The sequence below is a fragment of the Prionailurus viverrinus genome, chromosome X (genome assembly GCF_022837055.1).
Source record: "Prionailurus viverrinus isolate Anna chromosome X, UM_Priviv_1.0, whole genome shotgun sequence".
In the NCBI taxonomy this organism is placed as follows: domain Eukaryota; kingdom Metazoa; phylum Chordata; class Mammalia; order Carnivora; family Felidae; genus Prionailurus; species Prionailurus viverrinus.
The window spans coordinates 17,417,603-17,441,410 of NC_062579.1; the positions used below are offsets into that span (position 1 = coordinate 17,417,603).

Here is a 23,808-nt window from a genome sequence, read left to right on the forward strand (position 1 = left end):
CTTCCTGGGAAGAAAAGCACTTTAGAAATATAAAAATAATGAAGACCATGGCAAGGCATTTTCATAAAGAAAAGGTATTTAAGTCTTTAACTGTATTGAGAGATTTCCATTTATAAAATTTTCTCCCAAGAACATAACCCTATCTAGTCCTGTCCCAGTAAAACTAATTTTCTATTTCTCTTCCTACAAACTTTTCAAGAAGTTTTTCACATCTAGTGAGGCGTTTAATGTCCTGACAAATGCCTTCAAAGTTTTCAGCATCTCAGAGAGATTCCAGCTTAACTGCCAAAAACAAAAACAAACAAAAAACAGAAAAGAAAAACATCCTAGTTACATCTGGTTTGGACTTCTGGTAAGCATTGTGGAACTCAAGGAAAGAGTTTGTTTTGGCCAAATCAATAAACAAAAACTAACCCTTATAAACAATACCTGACATGTGCCTTGGTGCTGTTAAAGGGCTTTCAAGAATGACACAGTTCAATCCACCCAACAACCCTAGAGGTAATGGATGCAAAGGAACTTGACCAAGGCACCCCATTAGGAGGTGAGCCCCTGTCCTGACCAACTCTCTGTAATTAGCCACTTGCATAGTAAGAAGTTTTTCTGTTGCCTGTTACGTGTGCATTTTTGAAACCGTCAAAAAAATTCAAGCAGGAAATTAATTCAGATCCACAAACTGAATTATATGTTTTGTAAAATCAAAAGTCTTAAACAACAGCAGTACTATTAGGATGATTACTTTATAATATATCTGTATTCTCTCTCTCTACATGCGCACGCACATGCGCACACGCACACAGAGTAAGCACTAGAGAGAATGTGGAAAAATTAGAACCCTTTTGCATTGCAATGGAATATAAAATGGTGTAGTCACAGTGGAAAACAGTATCAGAGTTACCATAACATTTAGAAATTCCACTTCTGGGTGTACAACCAAAAGAACTAAAAGCAAGAAATTAAACAGATATTTGTATAGCAATGTTCATAGCAGCATTATTCAAAATAGCCAAAGGATAGAAACAATCCAAATGTCCATTAATGGATGAATCAATAAACAAAATGTGGTATATATAAATAATATATATGTATGTATATGTATAGACACAATCTGGTGTATATATGTATGTATGTATACACACACACACATATATTCATTCTCCAACTTGAACACAGTTGAGTATTTTCAAGATGGATATTGAAAAGAAACATTTTGTGTATCATAAAATATTATGGAGGGTTTTCTTGGCATGGATAATCTGAAAGTTGACCACTCATTCCTTCAATAAACATTTACTTATAGCATACTATTTATGCTTTAGGCATAAATCTAAGCCCTGAGGATACAGCAGTAAATAAGGGGGGAGGGAGAATGTCTATGTTCATGTTTATTTTTTTATTGAGGTATAACAGACATATAACATTAGTTTCAGGGGTATAATATGACTCACTATTTGTACATAGAGCGAAATGATCACCACAATTAGTCTAGTTAGCATCTATCACTATGTATAGTTACAACATTTTTTTTCTTGTGATGAGAACTTTTAAGATCTACTCCCTTGGCAATTTTCAAATACTCAATACAGGATTATTCATAATCGCCATGCTGTACATTATATCTCCATGATGGATTTTATAACTAAGTTTGTACCTTTTGACCTCCTTTACCCATTTTGCCCACACCCACCCCCTGCCTCTGACAACCATCAATCTTTTCTCTGTATTGATGAGTGCGGGGTTTTTTGTATGTTGTTTTAGATTCCACAAATAAGTGAGACAGCACAATATTGGTCTTTCTCTAACATATTAGCGTAATGCCCTCATAACCCAACAATTTGTGGCAAATGGCAAGATTTCCTTCTTTTTCGTGCCTGAATAATATTCCATGGTATGTATGTGTGTGTGTATGTATATATATATATATATATATACATACACACACACACACACACACATTTTCTTTAACCATTTATACATTGATGCATACTTAAGTTGCTTCCATGTTTTAGATGTTGTAAATAATGCTGCAGTGAATATGGTGGTACATATATCTTTTCAAATTAGTGTTATCATATCCTTCAGATAAATATCCAGAAATGGGATTGCTGGATCATATGGTAGTTGTATTTTTAACTTTTTGAGCAACCTCCATAGTGGCTGTACCAATTTACATTCCCACCAACAATGATGGTGAAAAGGGGTCCCTTTTCTCCAAGTCCTGATCAACACTTGTTAATTTCTTGTTTTGATAACAGCCATTCTAACAGGTGTGAGGTGATAGCTCATTGTGGTTTTTGATTTGCATTTCCCTAGTAATTAGTGACATTGAACAGATTTTCAGGTGCCTCTTGGCCACCTGTATGTCTTTGGTGGAAATAAGTCTATTCAGATCCTGTGTCCATTTTTAAATCAGATTGGTACTTTTTTGTACTGTAGAGTTGCATGACATCTTTATATTTTGACATGTTTACTCTTATCACATATGACTTGCAAATATTTGCTCCAATTCAGTAGCATACCTTTTCATTTGTTCATGGTTTCCTATGTGCAGAAGCTTTTTTTATATTAATATTTTATTTACATCCAAGTTAGTTAGCATATAGTGCAACAATGATTTCAGGAGTAGATTCCTTAATGCCCCCTACCCATTTAGCCCATTCCCCCTCCCACAACCCCTTCGGCAACCCTCTGTTCTCTGTATTTAAGAGCCTCTTATGTTTTGTCCCCCTCCCTGTTTTTATATTATTTTTGCTTCTCTTCCCTTTTGTTCATCTGTTTTGTATCTTAAAGTCTTCATATGAGTGAAGTCATACGATATTTGTCTTCCTCTGGTGTGCAGAAACTTTTCATGTTGATGGAGTCCCACTTATTTTTGCATTCCATGCCTTTGCTTTAGATATCAAATTAAAAAACAAAATTGGCAAGACAGTTGTCAAGGAGCTTATAGCTTATGTTTTCTCCTAGGATTTTTATGGTTTCAAGTCTTTAATATATTTTGAGTTAGTTTTTGTGTATAAGATAGTGGGCCAGTTTCACTCTTTTTGCATGTGGCTACCCAGTTTCCCCAGCATTGTTTATTAAAGACTGTCCTTTCCCCAATGTATATTCTTGGCTCCTTTGTAGTAATTTCATTAGCCATGTATGTGTGGCTTTACTTCTGGACTCTACTCTGTTCCAGTGATCTATGTCTATATTAATGCCAATGCCTTACTATTTTGGTTACTACAGCTTTGTAATATAGTTGAAATCACGGAGTGTGGTGCCTTCAGCCTTGTTCTTCTTTCTCAAGATTGCTTTGGCCATTTGGGGTCTTTTGTGGTTCCATACAAGTTTTAGGATTGTTGGTTCTCCTTCTGTAAAAAAAAATTGCCACTGAATTTTGATAAGGATTGCATTGAATCTAAAGATTACTTTGGGAAGTATGGACATTTTAGCAGTATTAATTCTTCTAATCCATGAGCAAGAGGTATCTTTCCATTTGTTTGTTTTCAGTTTCTTTCAGTATGGTTGACATATAATATTTTATTACTTTAAGGTGTACAATACAGTGATTCACCAGTTATATGCATTATGAAATGCTCACCATGATCAGTATAGTCACCACCTGTCACTACACAGTTATTAAAATATTATTGACTATATTCCCTATGCTGTACTTTTTATCCCTGTGATTGAATTTATAATTGGAAATTTGTACCTCTTTATCCCCTTCACATAATTCATTCACCCACCCCCTGCCCCGGGGCAACCCCTAGTTTCTTTATTCATGAGTTTCTGGGGGTTTTTTTCATTTTGATTTTTAGATTCCACATAAAAGTGAAATCATGTGGCATTTGTCTTTTTTTGTCTGATTTATTTCACTTAGCATAATACCCTGTAGGTCCATCCATGTTGGTACAAAGGGCAATATTTCATTCTTGTTTATGGCTAAGTAATATTCCATTGTGTGTGTATACACGTGTGTGTGTGTATGTATCTATATCTTTACACACATCACACATTCACTTGCGTATCAGTGGACACTTATGTTGGATCCCTATCTTGACTATTAAAAATAATGCTGCAACAAAGATAGGGGTGCATATCTTTTCAAATTAGTGTTTTTATTTTCTTTGGGTAAATACTCCAAAAAGTAATTTTGGGGTTGTATAGTGATACTGCTGTGTTTAAATTTTTGAGGAACCCCCATGCTGTTTTCCATAGTGGCTGTACAAATTTACATTCCCACCAACAATGTACAAGGGTTCCCTTTTCTCCACATCCTAGCCAATGGTTGTTATTTCTTGTGTTTTTGATAATAGCCATTTTGAATGGTGTGAACTGATGATCTCTCATTGTGGCTCTGATTTGCAGGTTCTTGATGATGAGTGATGTTGAGCATCTTTTCATATCTGTTGGCCATCTGCATTTTTCTCTGGAAAAATCTCTATTCAGGTCCTCAGCTCATTTTTTAAATTGGTTTTGGTTTTGTGGTGTTGTGTAAGTTTTTTACATATCCTTACCAGATACCTGTTTTAATTCAGTAGGTTGTCTTTTTGTTTTGTTGATTGTCTCCTTTTCCATGCAAAAGTTTTTCATTCTGAAGTAGTCCCAATAATTTATTTTTGGTTTTGTTTGCCTTGCTTGAGGAGATATATCTAGAAAAGCAGTGCTATAGCTGATGCCAAAGAAATGACTGCTTATGTTCTCTTCAAGGATTTTTCTGATTTCAAGTGTCACATTGAGGTCTTTAATCCGTTTTGAGTTTATTTTTGTGTATGGTATTAGAAGGTGATCCAGTTTCATTCTTTTGCATTCTTTTGTGTTTGCCCAGAACATTTGGTACCTAATTATACTTGGTTTCTCTCTGTTGAAGTTCTCACTGTGTTCATCCATTCTTTTCCCAAGGTCAGTGAGCATTTTTTTTCAAGTAATGTCCACACCCAACGTGGAGCTCAGACTCGCAACCCCAAGATCAAGAGTCGCATGTTCCACCAACTGAGTCAGCCAGGCATCCTCGATGAGCATCTTCATGGCCATACTTGGAACTCTTTATCAGGTAAATCTGTTATCTGCACTTCCTTAAGGACTTTCTCTGAGGTTTTCTCTTGTTTTTTTCATCTTGAACATATTCCTTTGTCTGCTTCCCTGGACATTGTGTTGTTTACTATGCATTAGATAAAACAGCCACCTTTGCCATTGTAGAAGAAGTAACCGCACATCAGAGATGAAACTTTACCATTCAACCCTGCCATAGCTCTTGGTTGTGATTGTCCAAGCAGTTTATTTTATTTTTAGTGGATCCCAGTGGTGGAGGGTATACCAAGGCCTGTCAGTGTTCCAAAAGGGAGGATCTCACTGAGCACCTAGATTCAGGCTGATTGGAAGCCAGACCTTCAGGCAACAGCTTTTAAAGTATGCAATAGTGGCAGATTTCAGAGATACTGTGGGTTCTGTTCCTGATCACCACAATCAAGTAGAGTGAATATATTTCACAATAAAGTGAGTCAAAATTTGGTTTCGTAGTGCATATAAAAGTTACGTTTACACTATAGCATATTAAGTGTGTAATAGCGTTATGTCTAAGAAATGCTATAAAAGTTTAAAAATACTTTATTTTTAAAATACGCTATCCATTTTCTGAACTTTCAGTGAGTCATACTCTTTTCGGTGGCAGGTCTTGCCTCAGTGTTGAGGGCTGCTGACTGGTCAGGGTGTTGGAAGAAGGCTGGGGTGGCTACAGCAGTTTCTTAAAACAAGACCACAATGAAGTCTGCCACATCTATTGACGCTCCTTTCGGGAACCATTTCTATAGCTTGCGATGCTGTATGACATCATTTCATTGACAGAACTTCTTTCACGAGTGGAGTCTGTCCTCTCAAACCCTGCTACTGTTTTACCAACTAAGTTTATGTAAGAGTCTAACTCCTTCGTTATCATGTCAACCACCTTCACAGCATCTTCACCAGGAGTAGATTTCATCTCAAGAAACTGCTTTCTTTGCTCATCCAGAAGAAATAAGTCCTCATCCCATTCAAGTTTCATCATGAGACGACAGCAATTCAGTCACGTCTTCAGGCTCCCTTTCTCATTCTCCTGCTATTTCCACCACATCGGTAGTTTCTTCCTCCACTGATGTCTTAAACCCCTCAAGATCATCTATGGTTAGAATCTGCTTTTTCCAAACTCCTGTGAAGGTTGGTATTTTGACTTCTTACATTGAATCACAGATATCCTTAATGGCATCCAGAATGGTAAATCCTTTCCAGAAGGTTTTCAACCAACTATGCCCAGCTCCATCAGGGGAGCCACTAGCTGTGGTGGCTACAGCATTACAAAATATGTTTCTTAAATCATAAGGCTTGGAAGTCAAAATGACTCTCTGATCCACGGGCTGAAGAATAATGTTGTTTTCATGCCGGCTAACACAACATCCAGTCTCATTATATATCTCCACCAGAGCCCTTGGGCGACCAGGTACATTGTCAATGTGCAGTAGTATTTTAAAAGCAATCTTTTGTGTGTGGGGGCTTAAAATATTCAGTTAAACGTGTAGTAAACAGATGTGCTATCATCCATATTTTGTTGCATTTACAGATCACAAGCAGAGTAGATTTCACATAATTCTTAAGGGCTCTAGGATTTTTGGAATGGGAAATAAACAGTGTCTTTAACTTGAGGTCACCAGCTATGTTAGGCCCTAACAAGAAACTCAGCCTCTGTTTTAAAGCTTTGAAGCCAGAATTTGAACTCACCTCTCTTGCTCTCAAAGTCCTAGGGAGCATCTTCCAGTAGAAGGCTGTTTTTGTGTACGTTGACTGTCTATTTAGTGTAGACACCTTTGTGCATTATCTGAGCCAGATCTTCAGAACAACTTGCTGCAGCTTCTACATCAGCACTTGCTGCTTCAACTTACACTTTTATGCTAGTTTCTTTCCTTAAACCTCATGAACCAACCTGTGATAGCTTCAAGTACTTTCTTGTACCTCCTCACTTCCGTCAGCCTTGACAGAATTGGAGACAGCCTTGCTCTGGTTTAGGCTTTGTTTTAAGGGAATGTTATGGCTTCTTTTACCTTCTATCCAGACCAGTAAAACTTTCTCCATATCAACAATGAGGCTTTTTCGCTTCCTTATCGTTTCTGTGTTCACTTGAGTAGCACTTTAAATTTCCTTCAAGAACTTTCTGTTTGTATTCACAACTTGGCTAACTGGTTCGTGAGGCCTAGCTTGCAACACACCTTCCTCACCAAGCTTAATCATTTCTAGCTTTTGAATGAAAGTGAGAGACCTGTGAGTTATCCTTTCCCTTGAGCACTTAGAGGCCATTGTAAGGTTATCAACTGGCCTCATTTCAGTGTTTTTGTGTCTCAGAGAATAAGTGGCCAAGTAGGGAGAGAGAGAGGAGGAAACAGCAGGTCAGTGGAGCAGTCAGAACAAAGACCTTTACCAATTAAGTTCACCATCTTACATGGGCACGATTCATGGTGTCCCAACACAAATATAATAGTAACATCAAAGGCCACTAGTCACTGCAAGTTTGAAATATTGCACAAATTACCAACACGTGACACAGACACAAACTAAGCAAATGCTTTTGGAAAAACGGTGCCAGTTAGACTTCCTTAGTGCATGGTGGCCACAAGCCTTCCACTTGTAGAAAATACAGTATCAGCAAATAATACAAAGTGCAATCAGATGAAGCATGCCCATAGATACAGTCCTGCAGGACTACAAGCCAAGTCCTGCTGACCACCAGAGTCAGGTCATCTAGAGGTGCTCGTCTGTGGCACTTGTTAAAAATCGGGACACCTGAGCAGTGTACAACTTCCTTTCTAGTAGATACTGGTGACCTGGAGCAAGACAGGGGGTGAACACGAACATAAGGTCCTCTGGCCCCTGTCCTTAGAGTGCACCTCATTAGGTCCGTAGATCTGTGCCAAATCAAAAGCCCTCCCTCCGGCCCCAGCTCCTAGACAAATGAATACGCCTCTTCATAGAACCACTGGGGGTGTATTTCAGCCTACTGTCTCTGCAGTGCCCTGGGGGTGGTGGCTAACCATCAGAGGTAGAAGGTCAAGGAGTGTCCCCTGGTGGCAGCCCAGAAGACCAGGACACCAGACACAGGTACGGTCTCCTCTCTAGGAGCCACTGGTGCTCTGGTGGGTGGTGGAAGGAATATAAAATTAGCACCTGCCCTCCAAGGAGGTCTCTGGCCTGTAGAGGTAGGTTTCATTGGAAGCCTGCCCCTCCAGCCACAGCTATGAAGATAAGCTGAAAGGCTTATTTCTCCGAAAGAGGATTGCCTGGGTCTCTAACCTCTTCCTGGGCCCTGGGGGGTGATAGATGGTCGGGAACTCTTGTCAGTTGGTTACAGTCTTATGGGACCCTGGAGGGTAAGTTGCACTGGCTCTCCGAGCCAGGAGATCTAGAGGTGTAACCTGGGTGGCTACAAGATTGAGGTACCAAAGGAAGGTACAAGCTCCATTCTGGGAGATGGCAGGAAGCTGGAGTGACATAAAGGGGTAGTGAAAGATGGCATGCGCCAGCCTCTGTCCCTAGAGACGAACCCAGTAGGCCCCTCGGTGTGTGTTATAGATGCCTGCCTAGGCCAATGATTTAAGGTAAGCAAATAAAATTTTCACAAAGGGATATTATTCAGCTTTAAAAAGGAATGACATTCTGACACGTGCTACAACACTGGTTAAATCTTGAAGACATTATGTTAAGTGGAATTAGCCAGACAAAAGGATAAACGCTGTGTGATTCCACCATGAGGTACCTAGAATAGTCAAACTCATAGAGACAAAGTTAGAAGGGGGATTCCTAGGGACTGGTGATGGGGTATTTAATAAGTACAGAGTTGCAATATTGGATGATGCACAAGTTCCAGGAGCGGATAGTGCTGATGGTTGCACAACTATGAATATATTAAATGCCACTGAACTATATATTAAAAATGGCTAAACTGCTATGTTAGGTAAATTTTATCACAGTTTGAAAAACTTACTAACGGACCTCACATTATGTAAATCTGTTCTTTGTAAAAAAAAAATGAACGTATCATCAAGGTTTTTAAAAAATGTATCTCCTATATTAGATGCAAATACCTATTTGGTTTCCATAGGGAATCCACCAGACTGATTGGATTAGGGCCAAGAGTGTTTGTGGTGCAGGATAAACTGAAAACTTGCACCTGACCTAAGGTTATTCTCTCCTAGTGCTCCGGGAAAAGGTCTGTGTTCACACTGTAAAACAGAAGAGATGAATTTTCATTTCAAACAGGAAATGAGTCTCTGTTTTCAATGTCAGTTAAGGACTATAGTGGCATATCATTCAAATTGATACATAATGTTTTTAAAATATAGCCTCTGTGCCTAGGGCAAAATGTTTAAATGGAACGTGTCTGACCCTTTGAACAAAAATAGCCAAGTTTCACTAGGAAGGCCCTACCCCAAAAGCAAACCCTGAAAGCTGATTCTGCCTCCCCTGATCCTGGCGGCTTGACCCTGAACACCTTGGAAATGAACAGCATTGCCACCAGCATGACAACAATGCTTCAGAATTCAGCTCCTTTAATGCCCCTTCCTTGAGGATAGTCTGTCTTTCAGGGACATGCCCTCCCAAGAGGGGGAATACCAAGTTTCTGTTGGGAAGGCTTCCCTTTGCAGCTATGGTTGGATTATAGGCTGTCTTCTAAATTTGAGTCAGGACTAGTTATAAGAATCTAGAAAAAAAAAAAAGCAAGTAGTTAAATAAGTAGAATTGTATGTGGTAAGATTGAAAAGTAACCTTTTGAGCTCTGGTAATTCTTCCCTCAGACTGAATAAATGGGAATACATCCTCTATTACAGCAATTATGGCCCCCCAAAACCCCACCTTCTGGATTTATTCACATCCTTGTGTGGTATCTTCCCAAAAATATGCCCCGATTGTGTGACCAATAGAATATGGCAGAGCAATCCCTATCAAAATAACACTAGCATTCATCACAGAGCAAGAACAAACAATCCTAAAATTTGTATGGAACTAGAAAAGACCCTGAATAGCCAAAGCAATGTTGAAAAGAAAACCAGAGCTGAAGGCATCACAATCCTGGACTTCAAGCTGTATTACAAAGCTGTAATCATCAAGACAGTATGGTACTGGCACAAGAACAGACACTCAGATCAATGGAACAGAATGAACAACCCAGAAATGGACCCAGAACATGTGGCCAACTAATCTTTGACAAAGCAGGAAAGAATATCCAGTGGAATAAAGACAGTCCCTTCAGAAAATGGTGCTGGGAAAACTGGACAGCGACATGCAGAAGAATGAACCTGGACCACGTTCTTAACACCATACACAAAAATAAACTCAAAATGGATGAAAGACCTCAATGTAAGACAGGAAGCCGTCAAAATCCTCGAGGAGAAAGCAGGCAAAAACCTCTTTGACCTCAGGTGGAGCAACTTTTTAACGTGTCTCTGGAGGCAAGGGAAACAAAAGCAAACATGAACTCTTGGGACCTCATCAAGATAAAAATCTTCTGCACAGCAAAGGAAACAATCAGCAAAACTAAAAGACAACCGACAGAATGGGAGAAGATATTTGCAAACAACATATCAGATAAAGGGTTAGTATCCAAAATCTATAAAGAACTTATCAGACTCAACATGCAAAAAACAAATAATCCAGTGAAGAAATGGGCAAAAGACATGAATAGACACTTCTCCAAAGAAGACATCGAGATGGCCAACTGACACATGAAAAAAATGCTCAACATCACTCATCATCAGGAAAATACAAATGAAAACCATAACAAGATACGACCTCACACCTGTCAGAATGGTTAAGATGAACAACTCAGGCAACAACAGATGTTGGCAAGGATGCAGATAAAGAGGATCTCTTTTGCACTGCTGGTGGGAATGCAAACTGGTGCAGCCACTCTGGAAAACAATATGGAGGTTCCTCAAGAAATTAAAAATAAAACTACCCTACAACCCAGCAATGGCACTACTAGGTATTTATCCAAGGGCTACAAGTGTGCTGTTTCGAAGGGGCACATGCACCTTAATGTTTACAGCAGAACTATCCACAATAGCCAAAGTATGGAAAGAGCCCAAATGTCCATCGACAGGTGAATGGATAAAGATGTGGTATATATATACAATGGAGTATAAGTCGGCAAAAAAAAAAAAGAATGAAATCTTGCCATTTGCAACTACGTGGATGCAACTGGACAGTATTATGCGAAGCAAAATTAGAGAAAGACAAGTATCCTATGACTTCACTCATATGAAGACTTTAAGATACAAAACAGATGAACCTAAGGGAAGGGAAGCAAAAATAATATAAAAACAGTGAGGGGGACAAAACAGAAGAGACTCTTAAATACAGAGAACAAACAGGGTTGCTGGGGGGATTGTGGGAGGGGGGATGGGCTAAAAGGGTAAGGAGCATTAAGGAAAACACTTGTTGGGCCCAGCACTGGGTTTTATACATAGGGGATCAATCACTGGAATCTGCTCCTGAAATCATTGTTGCACTATATGCTAACTAACTTACATGTAAATTAAAACATAAATTATAAAATGGAAGGCTGAAAAAAAATAAATTTCCAATAGTAATTACCACCAAAATTTCAAAGTAATGATGTATATAAAGGATACTTTGACATCTCTTCAATTCCCAAAATTTGATATTAAAATATCTGTTATTTCTACTGGTTGGTTACAAAGCCACAAGTATTGCTGGGAGTATTGTCATTTGTTACCTACATTTATAATTGGAGGGAAAGCTGTATTGTAGGTGGAGGTTAGTAATTATAAAGATACTATTTTTTTTTTCATTCAAGTTCACTGACCCTCTGAATTCTATCTACAGCTCTCTTGGGTTAAGATCTACAGATTTATTTTATTGAAAATAAACTATGCAAGAGGAAAAAAGAATATGGCATAAATGGATTGTCACTTCAGCTATAACATCTTAAAAGGCTAGCTTTTCTCCTGACTGCAACTTCATGACAGACCCTAAATGATAACCACGCAGCTAAGCTACTTCCTGACTTTCAGAAACTATGTGAAATAATATGTGTTCTTTTTAAGTCACTAATTTTGGGGGTAATTTGTTACTCACCAATAGATAACATCACCACGGGCACCATGATTTCTGCTTACTTAAGAAGGCAGCCACCACCACCTCTCCTGAATCTAGATGACCTGGCCTAAAGTGCCATTTTGGCAACGGGCTTGGTCACAAAGCCTTAATGTGGTTTCGGTACATCTGTTTCTCCACAGTGCCATAGGCTGACCAAAGGAGGGTGAAGGACGAAAGTGACTGCTTCCTGTGGACATTCCTATGGTGGACGATACAGTGCCGGCCAGGAAAAAAAGGCTGGGGCCCAGCCTCCAGCCCGGTACCTCCAAATGTGTGGGAAACCATAGGAAAGTTTCACAGTTTTCCTAGACCTTTGTAATTTATCTAGAACGCAGCTATGATACTCCCTTACTGTGTAGTCAAAATGCGTAGAGTAGATAGAAAAAGGCTTTGGAAAAGGGTTAACCTGCTATACGACTTCTCGACTGTAACAACATGGTCCTCACCACGACTTCTCACTCTGATGTGGAAGGATTTGGATTTTCTATGACAGCTCTTAATAGAAAGCATGAGGTCACTTGGAGGAAAATCAAAGACTCTATACTATAAGGAACAAGCACAAATATTGCCTGGGTACAGGTGGGCAGCAAAAATGTACGAGTCAGGTTAGAGGAGGCAGCAGGGAATAACGGTGGGCAATGGCGAGCTCGTGCCCTCCCTGAAAGAAACTTGAGAACGTTTTTGAAGGCCAAGCAAACCAATTCTGCCTCCTGAACTTGAGCCAAACACCAAGCGGTACCAAGTCCTGTACTGAGCACCATAAGCAATAAAAGGCTAAGGGTATATATCTGTATCAATCTATATATATGATATTGATATCAATATAGATAGGAATATGGAGAATTATACCTCACCATCTCCTTTGCAGATGCTAGAAGGTTCTGTGTATAGGTCCATGCATCCATTAAATCCGCACACATTTATGGAATACCCACTATAAAAAGCTACATGTTATACCTCACACCAATTCTGTTGTGCCGAATTTTGTACTTTAAATCCTTCTATTTCGTGCTTTTCTAAGTTTGGGTTATTTGTAACAGTACCATATTTGCAGGTAATACACATCCTCTATTTTAAGAAATGAGTTCCAGTCCCAAACCCACAAATAAAGAATTATTATAATAATAGCATATTCATGAAAAGCAAATTACTTATCTTGGCGTTTAACATCCTTGTAACTATTCCTGTACTTTTAATGTCAACAGAAAAAAAGCAATGTCTAAGTCTGGCTGATATGGTAAATTAATGTTAATAACAGTTTTGACACTAATAGCAAGTTTTAAAAAGAAAAACCTCTAGACTCAAAGCTGGATTTCATTTCTTAAAAATCACCGTGGCGTGCTGTCACCAGACTCCTCTAGGACAATTCCCGTTATGATTTCACCTTCACTGGGAGCCCAAAAGGACTAAGATCTACCAAGTTGCTATGAAATTCTATTCCTTCCTTGCCGAGGCTCACTCCAGGTGGAGAAAATAGCCACCCCCTTGAGTTACGACACCAGGGCTCCTCCACAGTGACACATTTCTGAATCTCTGTAAGCAAATGAATACCCACCTGGTTTCATTCAAAACAAAACACCACCAGCGGTGTGTCCACCCCCTGGAAATGAGTTGTGGATAGTGAACTATTAGGGTACACACTAAACTCATGGAACTTTTAGACCGGATGTTAGAGATCCCATGGAATCCCAGAGAACAGGTTCTGCACTTTGTTTTCATGTTCTTCCCTAGCCCTGTGCATACACAAGGACGTGGATACATGGCCCGTAAATTAAACTGATTTGAGCTGAAAACTTGAACAGGCCCAGGGGAAGTGAAAAGGAACCCAGCACTGGGCTCCTCCACTGTTACTAGCTCTTTCTAGAAGTCCTCGAAATCTCAAGCAGCCCCTTGCAAACCCTCTGCCCCTCTCAGACTCTGCCACTGGGACCCGATTGGCGCACAACACCCACGTCTATAATCATGCAGAGGCCACTAGTCTTCAGGCAAAGCATCTCTTCCACCTTCTCAAACGTTCTTCTTTTTCTATTACTAATTGAGTGTTTTACGTTTAGATAATCCTATAATGAACCAGCGCAAATGAGCACAGAGGCAGCAGTGACAACCCATCAATAAAATAATTAAGCTGAAGTGGATTTTGTTAGAGACTTCTCATGTCATAATAGGAAATCTAGGCTACTTAAAATCAAGGAAATCAAATGGAATCACTTCTCTTTGTTTTAAAAACGAAGGTTGGCTTTGAAAGATCTCTTTCATGGAACCCCCATTAACGCTGCTGACAATACTGGTTCTTCACCTCTAAGTACATGCACAAGAGAAATACCAGTGGAATACAAGGTAGTTTCCAGAATTTTCTTTTCCCTTTTCATAGTGTTCCCCCAGAATTGTGTGTAGAATTTCGACAAGACTCTCTGCACTTTCTCTGTTTTAAGATTGAGATCATGGTCTCAGTCCCCTAAAACTTTCTCCCGACACATACATGCCATGAAACGACGGGAAAATCAGGGCATGACAGTGCAGACGCAGAGCAAAATCCTACCTCTTCTCTTATGGCCGATGGAAGAGCAGGGTTCCTGACCAAAAAAGGTGACGGATGCTGCTAGGTTTCTTTTGACCTTCCTCCCCAGGGTGATCCAAGAGCCCATTAGCTTTGTCTCACAACACAAATTCCATGCCACCACTGACCCACTTGACTCTGACCCCTAAGCTTTGCCTCATTTCCAACTGAGAGACCACGATGAGCTAGAGAACCAACCTCTGCAGCAACAGATGTGAAACAATTACCAAATGGCTTCAAGGTCTGAACAAGAAATAGAAACAGAGACCAAAACTGGTTTTGGGTGCTATGGGGTGCCAAATTGAGGGATAAAGCAGAACCTAAATAAAGAAATGATGTAGACCTGAAGCCACTTGGGCTGATGCCCAAATTGGACTGAGATAAGGGACACCCTTGAGTGGTTCCATGAAAGGGAAGAGAAATAATTACATACCCATGCACCGTCAGGCCCAAACAGCTCCAGGAAGTTGCCAATGAATTCCCTTGATTTCTCTTCCCACTTTTGAATTAGATCATGACTTTTTTCTTCTACTCTGTTGACAAATTCTTTTGATCTTTCCTCCACGTTCTTGACCTTTTCCTTCATCTTGTCTACCTGGTTTTGGAAGCGGTACTTCTTCTCCTGGTCAAAAATTAAAGGGGAAAGAGTGATTTAGCCAAAAGGGCATGAGAGAGACCAGTCATTCACATTAATGGTCTTTTTATTTCAACTCATGTTTGTTCTTAACCTAAAGAGTCAGGATGTTGCTATTTCCAAGGGCTAGATTGATGGGAAGGCACATCTCTTGTAAGAAAAGTCATTTGTCATTAGTCTACTTGGCTATGTGAAATGAAATACAAGTGATTTTAATATTCCCTGTCTTGTAAACGTCAGAGTTGAAGTCGCTTATGTAAGAACCAAAAATATGTGTGTGTTGCTTACTACAGGTAGATATTGGGCAAACACCCCCCCAAATTTTCCTGGGATTTAGACAAAAGCACGAATTGTACATAGAATGGTCACTCACAGGCTGCCTGAATTCTGTTTTACTGGGACACTATTAAAACCAGTACTGTTTGGAATAAATAGGCAACTGACTGGGACTTAAAACCCATGTGTTGCACTAAAATGTTCATTGTAATGACATTTTTCATGAAGCTAATTGAACTGCATCCATTTCCTTGGTGACGAAGAAGGCTTTTGTTCTGATAGTTTCTCTGGATTGAGACTTTGTTCTTCTTATAGCCTTAATGCAACAATGCTATACCTATGTGCCTGAAAGGCCCTGTATGTTGGGCAGGTCAGAGGTCACCTCTAAACCTCGGTTGCCTCATCTGTTAAGTGGGGGTAATTTTCATCTCTATCCTCATCGAGTTGCTGTAACAATTAGATAAGATTATGCACATAAAGTGTTTGGCACAAAGCCTGGTATTTAGTAAAAATTTAGTATGTGTTGGCTGTTGGATTACAATTAAGCAGCATAAGCATTTAATCGTGTTACCCGACGAGAGTATCAAAACCATGAAAATAACATGAGACGAAGGGTCTTCCCCTCCATGAAGTCATGACATATTTTCTCCCTGAGGGGCAATCAAGTTTTTTCTTCACTACATGGGACTAACGTTCCTATCTCGGAATTCTTGGGGACACTTGGAATATTGCACAACTAGGTCAGGATTCCCGGACTAAAGCTTACTGTAGCCTTGGGGTAGGATGTGAGCTAGGTATGTGCTGTCACTTGGCTACACATACTACAGGAGCGTTACATACAGCTCTCGGGCGGCACGGGACGGAAGGAATGGGTGCCGCGAAGCGGGAGGCTGCCCCTGCCTCCACCTCTACTCTGCTTGAGGGACCTTGGCCAGGTCCCCTCTGAGCTCAGCTTTACTCCAGTCTCAATGCAGAAACTCGAACTGGGTGACCGGCCCCTCTCAGCTTCCTGCCACCTCTGAGGTTCTCTGATTCATCTACATGCCATCGAGCACATTTGATTTTCCCTCTGAGCTGCAGCCAGGCTTGCTGTCACAGCAAGGCCATGAGTGCATCCACAGCGACTACACGGTTCCTTGAGCTAAGTGGCTTATCTAAAGGCTGTTGGAAGAGAATGAGCAATGACTTTTGGAAACGGTTTGGCATGCTTGGATGGCTGACTGGATTCAATTTAAAAGAACAGGCAGTTTAATTTATTGAAATAACCAGGGCTTTATTCTCTGAAAGATACCAAATGATCACTTCGACAGAATTCTTTTCAGCCACTTGCTCTGGTACCACTTGAACCCGACATTTTCTATTTTGTTGCCCGACTCGTGTGAAGCCACAGTCTAGGCTCCCAACGCCCCCTGCTTCGTGAGCACAAATAGTAAGCACGGATCAACAATTAACAAACCCCTCCTCATCTGGAAGGTCCCAATGATCGACTTGTGTAAGCTGCCGGACACATACGGCTGCACATCACTGTAAGCCTCTACTTTTGTAGAAAAATCACTCTTGAAAATACAACGCCTCTGGGGGGGGTTGTTAAAATTCAGTATGGGGGAAGACTTCTTGTTTCAATCAACGTCGTCACCTCCTCAGAGTCTGGGCAAATAGAGTTGTCCAGATGCACTCACATCACCTTTAGCAACTGGACCGGCCCTCTTTGCTTTTTAACAGCCTGTTTTAGTTGTTTTCAAGTTGTTTTAACAGTTGCTCTGTTATTAAACTAACAGCAGCTCTGTGGGAACAATACGGCACAAATACAAAAGGAAGCCAAAGACATTAGGCTTTATTTAACCAGCTGTAATTTCTCTGGACAGTGATGATGATGATGATGATGATGATGGCTGTTAAGGTTTCTAATGAGCATCTGTAAGGCCTTAATAAAATGAAAATTTTAAATTCATTGCCTCTGGTTTCGCTTTTCATTGCCTTTGCCTTCCTTTCTTCCCTTTGAGGGGAAGACAACACTTGCCTTTCCCGAGGGCCCATCTCCCAGAAACCCTTCCCGCAAGTCTGAGAACAGTAGAAGAGGCAGCTTGGAGCAAGGGGAAGGGAGGTAACTCCTTTATAAAATGTGGAGCTCGCTACCGCGTGCTTTGGCTGACTTAGGTTAGCCCTTTGGACAGTGGTTTCTCCATCTGTAAAACGGGGATAATACATCATTGGGTCGTTGTGCAGACTGAACCAAGACAATGAATATAAAACATCAGGAAGACAGTGGCACTGGAATTTAAATAAAAACTTTTTAGAAAAGAACGCTGTATGGCATATAGTAGACATCCAACAAATGGTGGCAGTGCTTGTGTGACATGACGGTTGTCACAGGATACCGGGCGGCACACTTACATTTATAAAGCTGACATTTAGTTCCTTGGCTGTGTACCCTCTCTGGAGGTTGCGTCGGGCATAAACATCATAGTCACGGACAATTCTGGTGATAATGTCTGATGTTGAGATGCCTTCCGTTCTCTGTGTTGGAACAAACATTCCTGTTCAAATAGTAAAGAGGAGATAAAAAGAAAAAAGTAAGACCTGTTTTCTTTACTAGCTCTCTTTTCCGGGACAGAGTTGCAGCTCCTGGGTGTGTGAGGGAGGCTTTCACACGTGGCCCCAGGTGGCTGTTCCACACCCGGTTCCGTACACTTCCTCCCGCCACAACACTGCATGCTCGGCCCCCCGGACCTGCTCCCTGGAGGCAGCGGGCACGCACCTGGCATTGACTCATACCAAGCCTTGGATCCCCTTCCCCGCTCGCACCAGCCACGGTGCTTCTCCTTAGTCTGTGGGGTCCAGCTTCAAGGTTGTGCCCCTGGGAAGCCTTTCCTGCCATCACTGAGTAGAATCCACAACCTCTAGGATACAAATGTGGCTTCCATCAACACAACTATTTTAATTTTTTTCAACGTTTATTTATTTTTGGGACAGAGAGAGACAGAGAATGAACGGGGGAGGGGCAGAGAGAGAGGAAGACACAGAATCGGAAGCAGGCTCCAGGCTCTGAGCCGTCAGCCCAGAGCCTGACGCGGGGCTCGAACTCACGGACTGCGAGATCGTGACCTGAGCTGAAGTCGGACGCTTAACCGACTGAGCCACCCAGGCGCCCCTCAACACAACTATTTTAAATACCTGCCTCCTTGTCAAAAGGGGAACATTGTGAAAGTAGAGACTATGCCTCGACTATCTCTGCATTATCAGCCCTCAGCTCAGTGCCCATTCCTGGCACATGGAAGGTGCTGGATAAATGCAAATGAAACGAGTAAGTGAATAGAGCCTAACAATTGAGCCAATGAATTAGATCGTGGCCCAACTTCCTTTCTTCCCTAAGGAAGTCTGCATCTCATCAGACTGAGGAAAAGATGAAAAAGTGTACTATTTTGTTGTCTCTGATTTGAAGACATGTCCTTGGGATGCTAGATGACTTTATCTCCCTAAGAACAGTCTACTCTGGGGGTGCCTGGGTGGCTCAGTCGGTTGAGCATCCGACTTTGGCTCAGTTCATGATCTCACGGTTCATGAGTTCGAGCCCCGCGTCAGGTTGTGTACAGACAGCTCAGAGCCTGGATCCAGCTTCAGATTCTGTGTCTCCCTCTCTCTCTGTCCCTCCCCCACTTGTTCTCGTTCTCTCTCTCTCTCTCTCTCTCAAAAATAAACAAACATTAAAAAAAATTAAAAAAACAAGAAGAGTCTACTCTGCTTGGTGGTTTCACTACTCAAGACTCTTTCATTTAGAACACATGGGACTGAGTAAAAATAAGCACAGAGAATGCCAAGTTCTAGGAGACTTTCTTCAATGTCCTCAGAGATCTATTTGGGTGAACAAATACAGGCCCATCAAGAGGTCACAAATGTTATCGAGACAAGAATGTGGTTTATATTCACACTTGTGTTGTCAACTGAAACATGTTGGCAATTAAGATATTTCTCCCCAGTGTGATTAGGGCCACTCAGAGATCTCAGGGGTGGGACAGCATGATGGACAGGGCCTGGGGACAAGGGTACTGGGTTCTCAGTTTGGAGACTTGGGCCAGACTCACACCTCAGAAGGCAAGTTACTTAACCTCAGTGTCCAAAACTGAGAAGTGAGGCAGCCGGACAAGATGGCCTTGGGATCATCTGCGCCACCTCCCTCTCCCTCACTCAACTACGTCCAATCCGTCTCCTTCCAGGCACCAACCTACCTCCTAAAAAGCTCTCTGACTCACCCACTTTTCTTCACCATTATCTAAACCAATCTAACACCATCTAGTTCAAAGATTACAGCAAGAGCCTCAAAACCAGTCTCCAGCGATGTCATTTTTGGTGCCCTCAATCCACTTGTCACATGGCAAGAGCCACAGAGCAGCCTTCCAAAACACATACCAGGCGGCAGCCCAACAGCCTTCGGTGGCTTTCTAGAGTCCTGAGTAATCACCTCTAAACCCTTACCCTGGCTCTGTGCCAGTTTCCTTTATCTCTGCTCCCCGCCATGCTCTCCAGTCCCATCTCAGACCCTCTCCCCCACTTCATTGTCTGAGCCAAGGCCCCTGGACTACACTGCCAATAGGGGGCACCATTCTCACTGGATTCTGTAGAGCTGTGTGACAAAGTAGACCTGCCTGAGCCCCCCGACACTGGGCTTTGGTGTCCTGAGAGGGCTGGCCCCATCCCCTCACTCTGCCACACACGTGCTCTCTACTCAGCTGACCCCCTGTCATCCCCTGGGTTTCACCGTTAGCGTCACTTCCTCGAAGCAATCTCTTAACCCCCAGACTGGCTCTTCAGGCTTTCTTTCTCTCCCTTCACATATTCCAAAGTCTGTAGAAAACAGCTTATTCTATAACTGCCTTCCCTACTTGACAACAAGCTACATGAGGGAAAGAACTCCTGTCTTAATCTCCTCTATATTCTCAGCACTGAGTGACAAGCAGGCACTGTAAGAATATTTGCTGAAGAGCTGACTAGATGAACATTGATCTCTGAGTGCCTTTCCAAATCCAGTTCTCTTTGATTCTATTGACACTGATGAACTTTTCAGTCTTCTGGCCCCTCCTAAGGTGTCTCTTTGAGCTCTCTTTTGATATCATGTGTACATTCACAGTATCAGCAGCAGGCTGGCACTGCTGACGTTTGAGACAAAGCACCGGGCTTCTAATATTCTGTGGCTCAAAGACAGAGCTGGGGTTTACTACTACGCCCAAAACTTCTTTTATCACTTTCTGAGAATAAGGACTCCAACGCAGAAAACCAATGGAAGGCAGAGGACACAAACATCCAAACACATGAATATAAATAGCACCCAAGTGACCAGCTGCGCAGGGGGCTCTGGTGGGCGGGGAGCACTGAGTGGTCCCAAGCTGGGGGGCCAAGACAACATCCCCACCTTGGTGGGCGGAGCAGGGAGCTTTCTGGGGAGCGCTATGTCCCATCTGTCAGCAGGCAGATGCTTTTCCCACACCCCTGCTGCCTGGTGACATGTTAAGAAGATTTCTAGTTACTAGTAGATTTTAGCAAGTCAATGAGACACTGGTGACATGAGCTCACCCTTTCTGTGAAGCCACAGAGCGAGGTCTCTGTGGCTGAGTTACCGAAGGTTTAGGGCGGGGACAGACTTGCTTTGGCTGGTGGGGAGGTACGTCTCTGAAAGAAGCCAAGCCCTCTGCTGACATAATGAGGCACCCAGCTTCCTCCAAATCCTAATTAGTGCTCTGCTAAAAATATTCAGTAATGAGCATGATCAGAGAACCTTTTTTATCGTGCTTTCCCGAATTGCAGTGTTTGGTTATGGAGCTATTTTAAGAAGCAGCCAAGCACATGTTCATGAAGGAAACTTTCGACAGTAGTAGGCAATATTAGCAGGATGATGAGGACCGTGGACCTGACAGCCTACTTCACTTAAGCTCCATCCTTTCATCCAGCTTTGCTGGAGGGTTTTGACATGTAGTTCCGACAAGCAAAGCAGAGTGCTGTAAAGTTTAATTCATGCCCTCTATATCTCTGGCTTCATTTAAAGTGACTTTTGCCTTTCAAAATAGACCTCAATTAGAATGCAAACGCCACATGCGGATGCCTGGGCCATTTCCGAGCATCTTTCCCTCACCGTGAATACTCGGGCCTTCTTTCCTACGGCTCTCCCTTGGTGAGGAATCGGCAGAACAGATCAATGGCCCTGGGCGTACGTCAAGTCACGCAGAGTCTTATGCCCGTGCTCCCAGGCCAAGTAGAATACCACCTGACTACTCAATGCGAAGATGGGAATTAGGGTAGATTAAATATGGGCACAGTCCCCTTCCCCTGGAATCTGAGCTGGCCTGAGTGACTTGCTTGTAACCAAGAGAATGTGGTAGAAGTGACGCTGGCTGACCTCCAAGGCCAGGGCCAAAGAAGCCTTGAGGCTTCTGTCGAGATTGCTAACTCTCCAAATGCTTCCTCTTAGGACGCACATTCTTGGAACCCAGCCACCATGCTTTTGAGAAGCCCATGCAACACAGAGAGGCCACAGGTAGGCGCTACAGTGTCAACCCCAGCTGAGCTCCTTGCTGACAAAAGACCACCCACTGCCAGCCATACAAGAGCACCACCTGGGACCTCCAGCCCAAGTGGGCCTTCAGATGACTACAGCCCCAGCCCACAGCGGAGTACAACCATTGGAGAGACCCCAAGCAAGAACCACCCAGCCAAGCCCTGGCTGAAATTCTGCCCTACGAAATCACGAGCAAAATAAAGTGGCTCCTAATTTGTTATGCAACAATAGGGTGCTCCATTGCTTTGAGTCAGGAAATTATTGGGCCTGTTCCTATGCCCTAAAATCAGGAATGCAACTTTTTCTTAGCTCACTAGAGGCTACTCACCAAGAAATGAAACCACGACCAAATGCATGTTTTCACTCTCCAACATAGGTGAGAAGCTATCACCCCAGGAAATGTTGATTCAATTCACCCTGGAAGTAACCCTGGGTGAACCAGATACCTGGTCCAGATTCTTGCTACTCTGAGTGAGGTCTATGGACTTACTGTATCTACCAACCTGGGAGCTCGTTAGAAATGGGGATCTTAGGGCACCTGGGTGGCTCAGTCGGTTAATCGTCCAGCTTCAGCTCAGGTCATGATCTCATGGTTCGTGAGTTGGAGACCTGCACTGATAGCTGATAGCTCAGATCCTGGAGCCTGCTTTGGATTCTGTGTCTCCCTTTCTCTGCCCCTCCCCCGCTCACATTCTCTCTCAAAAGTAAACATTAAAAAAGTTTTTTTAATAAATAAAAAAGAAATGGGGATCTTAGCGGCACCTGGGTGGCTCAGTCAACTGGGTGTCTGGCTTCAGCTCATGTCATGATCTCATGTTGTGTAGGTTTGAGTCCTGTGTCGGGCTCTGTGCTGACAGCTCAGAGCCTGGCGCCTGCTTCTGATTCTCTCTCTCTCTCTCTCTCTGCCCCTCCTCCGCTCACACTCGGTCTCTCTCTCTCAAAAATAAACATTAAAAAAAAAAAGAAATGGGGATCTTAGGTCCTGCTAGACCTACTGAATCCAAATCTGCATTTAAAAAGATCTGTCAGAATGTCTCCTAAGGCAAGGAAAACAAAAGCAAAAGAAAACTATTGGGTGTATTACAAAGGTTCTGCACAGCAAAGGAAACAAACCAACAAAACAAAAGGACAACCTACTGATTGGGAGCAGATATTTGTAAATGACCTATCCCATTAGGGGTTAGTATCCAAAACATATAAAGAACTTATACAACTCAACACCAAAAAATAAATAATCCAATTAAAAATGGGCAGAAGACATGAAGGCATGTGAAAAGATATGCAGCATCACTCATTACCAGGGAAATGCATATCAAAACCATAATAAGACACCACCTCACATCTGTCAGAATGGCTAAAATCAAATACACATGAAACAACAAATGTTGGTAAGGATGTGGAGGAAAAGGAACCCTCATGCACTGTTGGTAGGAATGCAAACTGGGGCAGCCACTGTGAAAAAGGCTATGGAGGTTCCTCAAAAAATTAAAAACACAATTACCCTAGGATCCAGTAATTGCACTACGAGGTATTTACCCAAAAAATACGAAAACTCTCATTCAAAAAGATATACGCACCCCTATGTTTACTGCAGCATTATTTACGATAGCCAAGATGTAGAGCAACCTAAGTGTCCACTGATAGATGAATGGATAAAGAAGATGTGGTATA

General features: G+C 42.0%; 1 protein-coding gene across 9 annotated transcripts in view; it reads right to left on the reverse strand.

The window, feature by feature from the left end:
- PCYT1B (phosphate cytidylyltransferase 1B, choline) overlaps nucleotides 1-23,808 on the reverse strand; it is a 126,036-nt gene that overhangs the window by 15,579 nt on the left and 86,649 nt on the right. For all 9 annotated transcript variants that reach the window (XR_007148907.1, XM_047843662.1, XM_047843663.1 and 6 more), the window contains 2 exons: nucleotides 17,985-18,127; nucleotides 15,114-15,302 (listed from right to left, as the gene is read on the reverse strand). Coding sequence is in view for 8 of the 9 variants with exons in the window: in XM_047843662.1 (XP_047699618.1) it covers nucleotides 15,114-15,302; nucleotides 17,985-18,127 (332 nt within the window). In the remaining variant the exon portion in view is untranslated. The remainder of the gene's footprint in view (nucleotides 1-15,113; nucleotides 15,303-17,984; nucleotides 18,128-23,808) is intronic.